This window comes from Danaus plexippus, chromosome 25 (assembly GCF_018135715.1).
Source record: "Danaus plexippus chromosome 25, MEX_DaPlex, whole genome shotgun sequence".
NCBI classification, from domain to species: Eukaryota; Metazoa; Arthropoda; class Insecta; order Lepidoptera; family Nymphalidae; genus Danaus; species Danaus plexippus.
Genome location: NC_083553.1, coordinates 3497307 through 3505410, shown reverse-complemented (window position 1 = coordinate 3505410; position 8104 = coordinate 3497307). Strand labels below are relative to the sequence as shown.

The 8104-nt window shown below is 32.2% G+C and overlaps 3 protein-coding genes across 3 annotated transcripts; 1 reads left to right on the top strand and 2 right to left on the bottom strand.

Annotated features, from left to right (window-relative positions):
- Window positions 1-356: 356 nt before the first annotated feature.
- Window positions 357-2279, bottom strand: LOC116775243 (probable phenylalanine--tRNA ligase, mitochondrial). Its single transcript, XM_032668098.2, has 3 exons — window positions 1639-2279; window positions 722-1366; window positions 357-547 (listed from the first exon to the last, which is right to left on the bottom strand). Exons 1-3 carry the CDS (start codon window positions 2143-2145, stop codon window positions 380-382), a joined length of 1320 nt encoding a protein of 439 aa, XP_032523989.2. The 5' UTR covers window positions 2146-2279; the 3' UTR covers window positions 357-379.
- A 345-nt stretch (window positions 2280-2624) lies between these two features.
- On the top strand, window positions 2625-4854 carry LOC116775158 (endonuclease G, mitochondrial). Its single transcript, XM_032667988.2, has 6 exons — window positions 2625-2927; window positions 3070-3272; window positions 3640-3763; window positions 3839-3951; window positions 4198-4378; window positions 4621-4854. Exons 1-6 carry the CDS (start codon window positions 2718-2720, stop codon window positions 4714-4716), a joined length of 927 nt encoding a protein of 308 aa, XP_032523879.2. The 5' UTR covers window positions 2625-2717; the 3' UTR covers window positions 4717-4854.
- Window positions 4855-4949: 95 nt separating this feature from the next.
- On the bottom strand, window positions 4950-7768 carry LOC116775159 (eukaryotic translation initiation factor 2 subunit 1). The gene is made up of 7 exons (XM_032667989.2): window positions 7617-7768; window positions 7300-7537; window positions 7004-7232; window positions 6523-6755; window positions 6255-6370; window positions 5486-5597; window positions 4950-5076 (listed from the first exon to the last, which is right to left on the bottom strand). The coding sequence occupies exons 2-7, from the start codon at window positions 7535-7537 to the stop codon at window positions 5006-5008; spliced, it is 999 nt and encodes a 332-aa protein (XP_032523880.1). The 5' UTR covers window positions 7617-7768; the 3' UTR covers window positions 4950-5005.
- Between the last annotated feature and the right edge of the window lie 336 nt (window positions 7769-8104).

The following is an 8104-nucleotide window of genomic DNA, read 5'->3' as shown; positions in this document are numbered from 1 at the left end:
TGAAATACATTTTAAAATATGCACCTTTATCTTCTTCTTCATTTTGGTAAGTGGTGTTTCCTTATAGATGTCGCCACTGTCTTGCGCCGATATTATACTGAACTATGGAAAGAGGGATTTGTGAATGAACAAGGCTGCGACTAGAGACTAAGAACTTTGATACTGCTGAGGTCGTTCACCGAGAGGTAACGCTATGTTTTGACGTTTAAAAAATAATTCGATATTTAAAAAAAATGACATTAAAAAGAATAGAAATAAAAACGTTGATATTGGCTTAAGTTTCACAAAACCAGAGCGTATAGAGCCATATTATAAATAAATAAAAAAAAAAGAACAAGGGAATAAAAACGAAAGAATTATTTAAAATATTATAATTTATTTATCTAATAACAACATTAAATGCATTAATCGCAGCTATTTCTATTTCTTTGTGTATTTTGTTAACTTCTGCTTGTGTTAATGTGCGTTCTAAATGTCTGTACACGATGCTGTAACACAAACTGTGTTTCTTTGTTTTCGGATGAACAAATTTGTCCTTTAAGGTAACCTGAAAATTAAATTAAAGTTTTTTTTTATGTCATTCAATAAAATCATTTCAAGCTAGAAATCAGGTTAAATAGCAATGTTGCCAGCCAAATAATTAGATTTAATAATGCTTTCGTAAATGTAAGTCTTTTCAGGAAAGTCATTATAATATTATTAATTTTAATGTTTGACAGACCTGTTCTATGACGTCACCTCCTATATCTCTGACTAGATCGTAAAAATCATTGTTCATAAATGTTTCCACAGTTAATGTTGGTGGCAACCAGAACGACAGATCATTTTTACACTGAGGGTAAACAGAGACTGGCCTGTATGTTATCTTGGCATCAACATCCTTATTCTGGAATTGGCTCAGAAACCCGGAATCAGTGCTCCACATGAGTCTTATATCTGGGATTTTGTATAACGCCATAGCCAGTCTCTCCAAACCGAGTCCGAATGCATAAGCTATGCTATTATTGGATCCGGCATTTACCATAATTTCATGCCTTACAATACCACAGCCCAAAACTTCCATCCAATTATTCTCGTAATATATTTCTAATTCCCATGATGGATGAGTAAATGGGAAGTACGCCTCAACCCATCTGTATTGGATACTTTCACCGAACAATACTTTGACTAAACCGATTAAATGATTCTTCAGCTGCGTTTCCATCAACTTTGAAGCCTCCAAGGTATGACAGCTTTGTTTCGCTGGGTCAGATATTGAGTTTACGAAAGCATTTGGATCGTTTGGTTCGTATATTGGTTCGAAGATGTTCAGGTCGGGATGATTCTCAAAAAGTTGCTCTCTGAGTTGAGATCTCACAGCATCAACCTGAAATATACAATAAGTCACATATTCATTTAATCAATTAGAGATCGGGAAGATGTTGAATAAGTGTAAATTTATCATGTCAGGATAAAATAAAATACTTTACATTTATTAAAATAATTAACCTCTTAGCTGGCAGGAAGTACACAACCCAGATATATATTCTTGCTGCAAGGAGGATATTAATTTAATATATCCAGTTAAATTTATTACTATTAAACTATAATCCACAACACTCCTGTCTGGATAAATAGCAAGCACAAAAAACTACTCACTTGGTGAAAAACAGGAAAATGAGTTGAATCTATTTCATCTCTTCTATACACATCTCCGATCATCAGGAAGTTATCTAGACCTGATCTGAGCAATTCAGTTTGATGAGCCGTCATATGAGCTCGGAGTAATACAGATCTGTTCACATAATAGCAATCAGATTTTGTCCTACTTGGATGGTCTTCGGGTATTAATAAATCATCAAAGTTTTGCTTTGTAGTGACCACAGGAGGTAAATTATCATACACACTGAATAACGGATTGCCTCTATTTGTAAAGGATTTGTAAAAATAGTTCACTATTCGTTGTCGGACTAACGAAAGCGGATTATCTTTTTTCAAATGTAAGTTGCGATTTAAATACGATATTATTTTTGGTGTCACGTTTGTGTAGTCATCTGTAGGATAATCTTTTTCACCGACACGTAAAACCGACAGAGATTTTGGTGCGGTGCTATAGTTCTTTATTAGTGTATTAGATAATCGATTTAGTTGTAATAGAATCTTCATGATTTCTGGATTATTGAATTTGGATGTTTAGAAAATTAACGAAAGCAGAATTAATGAAGCACTCTCTACATTAATATAATTCATATTATTATTAATCGATACTCTTTCAAAATATATATATTTTTTTGGTTATTGACTTATTGTGATAATTTGACAAATTATTGAATTACTGTCATTCTGTTACATCGACATAAATCGGATATTTTAAAGATTTATTTTTTTTCTTTTTTGCATATGAAAGCAACAGTGAAAATATTTACTATAATTTACCCTACTATTAAGATTATTTCTTTATTCTTACTTTATGTGTCGTTGAAAGTAATTTAATAATTATAATTTAATATATGGAATTTTCTTATTAAACTCTAAATATACTGTTTTTTCTGATCTTATTATTACTTAATTAAAATAATCACAATATTTATTTAAAAATTGAAAATAAAGTTGACAGACGACAGGTGGAAAAGACAGTTGATGTCTGGTTTCTCATTTAAGTTATCTAACCTATGTAATTGTGAATTGATGTTATATTTTTTCTTTCTTAAAAACATTTTGATAATAATATATTTGAAATGATTCATAAGCGTTTTCTACATTTAGCACAACTAAGTGTTGTTGGTTTAGCGGGATATTATATTGGACAGAAGGAGAAAATATTTGAAAATAACGAGAACACTGTTTTGCAAAATGGCAAAATATTGAAAAATATGCCGGGTTTACCAATTTTCGGCACAGTTTCTGCAGCAGTGCCATATACAGACGGGGGACACGTTAAAGACAGGGTTTGTTTCATTCATCTTTTTACGTTTATTAAAAAAATAGATGTAACCCTTTTTTTGTACACTTCTAATAAATGTTAAGTTATTATTAATTGACAAAAAAAAAAGTCAACGAGAGTATTTTTTGTATGAAAGCTCTTTTTAGGTGTCCCAGATAATGAAATATGGATTCCCTGGATTGGATAACGTTCGTTCATATGATGACTTTGTTTTATCTTATGACCGTCGCAACAGAGTACCGAATTGGGTATTTGAACATATAACTAAGGAACATATCATGAAAAATGATGCTGTTGATAGAAGCAAGTGTGATTTCACTCCTGATGAGAGCATTCATCCATTTTTCAGGTGTTTTTTTTTATCATATAATTCTGATTAATTAATAAATATTACAAAACATTTATGTAAAATTCGATACATATATATTTATAGATAGATTATTTACCTTACAATATATTGTCCAATTCATACCTCAATTCATAATTACGATTTTGACAGTATATTGGTTAGGTAGTGAGAGGAGCTTGGATAGTGGAGGTGAGTGTTTAAGCCATGATAGATAGACCCTTTAAACCTAGATCTGAGTCGCAAGTCCCAGGCACTGTTAAAGCTCCTCTCCCTGCAACACAAAAGGTTCTGCCACCTGCAGGATGAATCCATTGAATGATAAGAAGTTCTGATTCATTTATGTACGTAATTTTATTCGTGTATACAGGTCTCAGAACAGTGACTACAAGGGATCAGGATTTGACAGAGGACATATGGCTGCAGCTGGTAATCACAGATTAGCACAGAAACATGTCGAACAAACATTCTTCCTCACGAATATGGCTCCACAAGTAAATATAATGAATTAATTGTCTTTAAAGACCTAAAGTGAAACATAACTGTCAATGACTATAAAATATTCTCAGGTTGGTGAAGGCTTTAACAGACATGCTTGGAATCGCTTAGAGAAGCATGTTAGAAAACTGACCAAAGTTTACGACAATGTGTATTGCTGTACGGGACCTTTGTATCTACCTAGGTATGTACGAGTTTATTATTGTGCTAAGTAGCAACAATGACAGAACCCATGATAATTAAGTGATCTATTTACATTACAATGATATTATATTATCTAACAATACCAACCAAGTTTACCGACCAAGTCTGATATACAATAATGTTTCAATGGCTTTTGAGTTGACTCACATTAAACTAAAGATAGCCACTTGTGTGATATTTTGCTTATGAATTTTTATTACTGTATCATTAATTTAATATGTTGTAGAAAAGAATCTGATGGCAAAATGTATATAAAATACCAAGTCATAGGAGCAAATACAGTGGCGGTGCCCACTCATTTTTATAAAGTAGTTGTCGGGGAAGCATCTGATGGCAGTCTCGATATGGAGGCATATGTAATGCCAAACCAGAAAATACCTGACGAAACACCCGTCTCCTCATATATGGTGAGATTTTTATTGTGATGATTTCCCTCACATACAAATTGAATTGCTTTAGCTAACAAATTGAATTGCTTTAGCTTTTCATCTCCACACATAAAATGCGACTATGTTTTTTAGCAACTATGATCTAGATTAGACGAGATGAAAAAACATAGTTTTTTAAGTCTCTAGATATAATTACAGTCATATGAAGCAAGAAAGATTTTTGAATAGCTTATTTTCAAACATGTACTTTCTTTCGTCAGGTGGCTCCCGAAACTATAGAGAAGGCAGCCGGATTGTTATTCTTCGACAAAATACACAGGAGTAAATTGAACAGAATAAACGGCAAGAAAGTTTAGCAAATTACCTTCCACTTAACAAAATTCAAATATTAAATGTGCAATATTAAATCGTAAGTTGTAAATAGTGTTAAAAAATTTCAGACATATCTCCCGTTGATGTTTTTAGATATTTAATAAAATTATGCCATTAACTGATCTATTATATTTATTTCTACTCCAAAGATTGTTTTCTTGCAAAGCAAATAGTTTTTCATCGCACATTAATGCGCTTTGATGTAATGAAAGCAATGTTGTGTATAAAACATGTATATATTTAGACATTACATATAGTTTACAAAGATGTAGATCAATTCTCATCAGTGTCATCCGAAGCCCCGTTCTGTTGTGGTTCTTCATCCATACCAGCATCGCCCATGCCTGAAAAATATCATCAATAACTTAAGCATTTTCACTTAAAGTTGATTTATAAAATGCAAGTTCTGTAAATGAGTTTTGTTTTTAATTTGAATCAAATAATCTCGTTACAGGGCTTACTTATGTTTCTCATATTTGCCGTGCATTTAGGATAGATATGATCAAAAATTTTAGACTTAGTCTTAATGTAGATTGTTGAATATTAATGACGGATGGTGTGTAAGTATATATTTTCAGTTACAAATATAATGCATGTAGCATACTGTTGTGTTCAATCAATCTGTTATTATTATTTGCATCGGAAGCATGAACGATATTGATAATGTCAACATTTCTATATAAAAGTAATCTGACTACATTATGCTCAACATCATATTACTAACATTGCCGATCAAGCTAACATGTAACATACCTTGGTCGGCATCTTCCTCTGCTGAGTCACCAGCGACCTCTGCATTCTCAGCCTCTGCACGTTCCATCTGTCTTGCCAACTCTGCCTCATCCGTTGCGGTGACAACCTTAGGCTGTTTATATAATAAAGATAATATTATGAAAACTGGTCTTTAATAGATTGAGTAACATAAATTTGAATTTAGAATTTTTAAATTAGTAACAGATACTTAAGTTTTATATATAAGTATAAATTACTATTGGGTAAGCAATGATAAATAATAGTATATTACGCACCTAGGGAGAAAAGAATAGTGGGAAGTTCTCACTCAAGTACATATGTCCTACATATACCTATTCTGCCCATTGTGCATATAATTTTATTTTCCGTCTGGATGAAAAGTTCAACTTATATTGTAGATCTTTATTTTTCGACTTCGACTTATATTTTATCATAATGAGTTAATAAACATTGATAAGTGTCCGGGCGAATAGAAGGATATAGTTATATTTTATTAGTATTGCCTTGACGGGAGAGAATCGGTCACATCTCCCTCTTACCATTGACTAAACACAAGCTTTTCATGCAAGTGAGGAAAAATTAAAATATATATATATATTTAAATATTATTACTGATCTGTATAACTCAAAAAGTCTCTACATAAAATATATTTTCATGTGATATAAGTTTTCACTGCAAATAATGAATACTTATAAAATATTTTAATTTTTAAGTGGTTCTAAGCTAAACATATCAACAATATATATATAAATATATGTTATTACTCACAGCCATCTGAATGTTGAACACTCCACCGGCAGTGGTGATTGTATCTTTGATTTTATCGATTGCGTCTTGCAAAGCTTTGAGCCCATCGGTCTTCTCCGGGGTAGAAGTTGTCATTACTTTAGAAAAGAAGTAATAACTTAACATATTGTACAGTTCAAAAAATTTATTGTTATTTTTAAAAGGTGCATCATTTGATTTACTTACAACATACCGAGCTTTATGCAAATTTTAAGTTATATATGGATAAGTTTGATAATAAAATAGTTACCATACAAAGGTGGGGCTATGAGGTTGATTTTAATAGGCATATCTGGGGTTGAGAGAGACAAGCCAGCTTTCAATGCCTCCTTCACGGCGTCAATACCCTCATAGCCGTAACAGGCACATTCAATATCAGCTCGGATCTTCACAGCCTGGGAAGTCAGTTTCCGTTTGATGTTAGCTAATAGCACTTCCTTGGTTTTCTCATCCAGACCACATTCATTGAGCACAGAGGGATCTCTGAAATAGCAATCATATACCAGTTAGATATACTAGGACATGGTTTAAAGGTAATGTTGTTATTATATTAAATTAAAACTAAATTAATTGCTTAAATCTCAGTTTTATTAAAATAATCTGAATTAACAAACTAAAAGTTATATATGACAATGAAAAACAATATATATAATGTGTAAGGCATTTTCAAGTTTAACTTATAAAGACTTTTATTTTGAAATTAAAATAAGATAATACCAACTAATACTCACACAGCGGCTTGCTTAAAGAAGTCGTAAGCAGATGCTTTCTTTTTATATTTCTCTTCGAAGTGCCAAGCTGTCTGTTTATATAGCTCTTCCAGCTGTTCCGAGCTTTGGTAGTGCAGCAGTTCTGCTACGTGACGCAAAATAGAGTTCACAGCTTTAGCTTTGGCGTACCTCTCCGTACATTTGTCGATATCCTCGGCTGATACACGACGTTTCGACAAATCAATGTAACCTGCGTACATTAACCTGTTAGATGTCCGTTTTAATTGTAATTCATTAATGATATATATAGAACTCACCTTTTTCTTTGTCTACTCTGATAACTACGACCGGTTCTGTCTTCCCTACTCTAATCAACTTGTTTATGGAACGGATACGTCTTCTGGACAATTCAGAAAGCAAAATCATGCCCTCTATATTGTTATATTCGAGCAGGTGAACGTATGCACCCATCTCAGCTATAGACCTAACGTTCACCATCACCACATCTTCTACTTCTGGATATTTTTCTTGATAAAATCGACACGACAACGGCATCTGTAACAATTATAACCTCTATGTATTTTTGTTGCTCTTAAGTTTGGTAACAGAAAAGAAACTTATTCGATTCTGGTACCTTGGTTTATGTGTTTCTATGTGAATATAAATATTTGAGATAGTTTTGAATTAATGACGAAATAATCAAATCGTTCACGTTGACTACAAAATTCGTCAGGATTGACACATAGTATTAAGTGTTGCCTTCTATCCCTTTACAATTATAAAAAGTATTCGTTTAAAAATAATATCACATATTTTTTTTTTGTATCGTAAAGAATGTTATGTAATTTTTTTTATTAGTGCATCAGAAAACTATAAAGAATTGATCATGTTGCTACAATCAAGAGTTTACAATTAACTATTAATGACTATTTACGTAAAGCACTGCCACTTTAACTGCATAGTTCTGAGGGCCACTTTGTGATTAATAGCAATCATTGAAGAGGTCCAATGATCATGACCGCTATGCTTGCAATGCATTATTAATTGAAATATTTATTTGTTTATTTTATTTAGATTCCCGGAAAGCTATTAGGTTCATTATTATTATGAATCAGAGGGTTA

Excerpts from the sequence above, each read along its gene's own strand:
- LOC116775243 (XM_032668098.2), bottom strand. The coding sequence starts at position 2,145 with ATGAAGATTCTATTACAACTAAATCGATTATCTAATACACTAATAAAG. Across the intron at positions 1,367-1,638 it reads ATTTTCCTGTTTTTCACCAA|GTTGATGCTGTGAGATCTCA; the intron begins GTGAGTAGTTTT and ends TGTATATTTCAG. Across the intron at positions 548-721 it reads GAGGTGACGTCATAGAACAG|GTTACCTTAAAGGACAAATT; the intron begins GTCTGTCAAACA and ends TTTAATTTTCAG.
- LOC116775158 (XM_032667988.2), top strand. The coding sequence starts at position 2,718 with ATGATTCATAAGCGTTTTCTACATTTAGCACAACTAAGTGTTGTTGGT. Across the intron at positions 3,764-3,838 it reads TCACGAATATGGCTCCACAA|GTTGGTGAAGGCTTTAACAG; the intron begins GTAAATATAATG and ends AAATATTCTCAG. Across the intron at positions 4,379-4,620 it reads CACCCGTCTCCTCATATATG|GTGGCTCCCGAAACTATAGA; the intron begins GTGAGATTTTTA and ends TTCTTTCGTCAG.
- LOC116775159 (XM_032667989.2), bottom strand. The coding sequence starts at position 7,537 with ATGCCGTTGTCGTGTCGATTTTATCAAGAAAAATATCCAGAAGTAGAA. Across the intron at positions 6,371-6,522 it reads CATAGCCCCACCTTTGTATG|TAATGACAACTTCTACCCCG; the intron begins GTAACTATTTTA and ends TCTTTTCTAAAG. Across the intron at positions 5,598-6,254 it reads TGTTCAACATTCAGATGGCT|CCTAAGGTTGTCACCGCAAC; the intron begins GTGAGTAATAAC and ends TTATATAAACAG.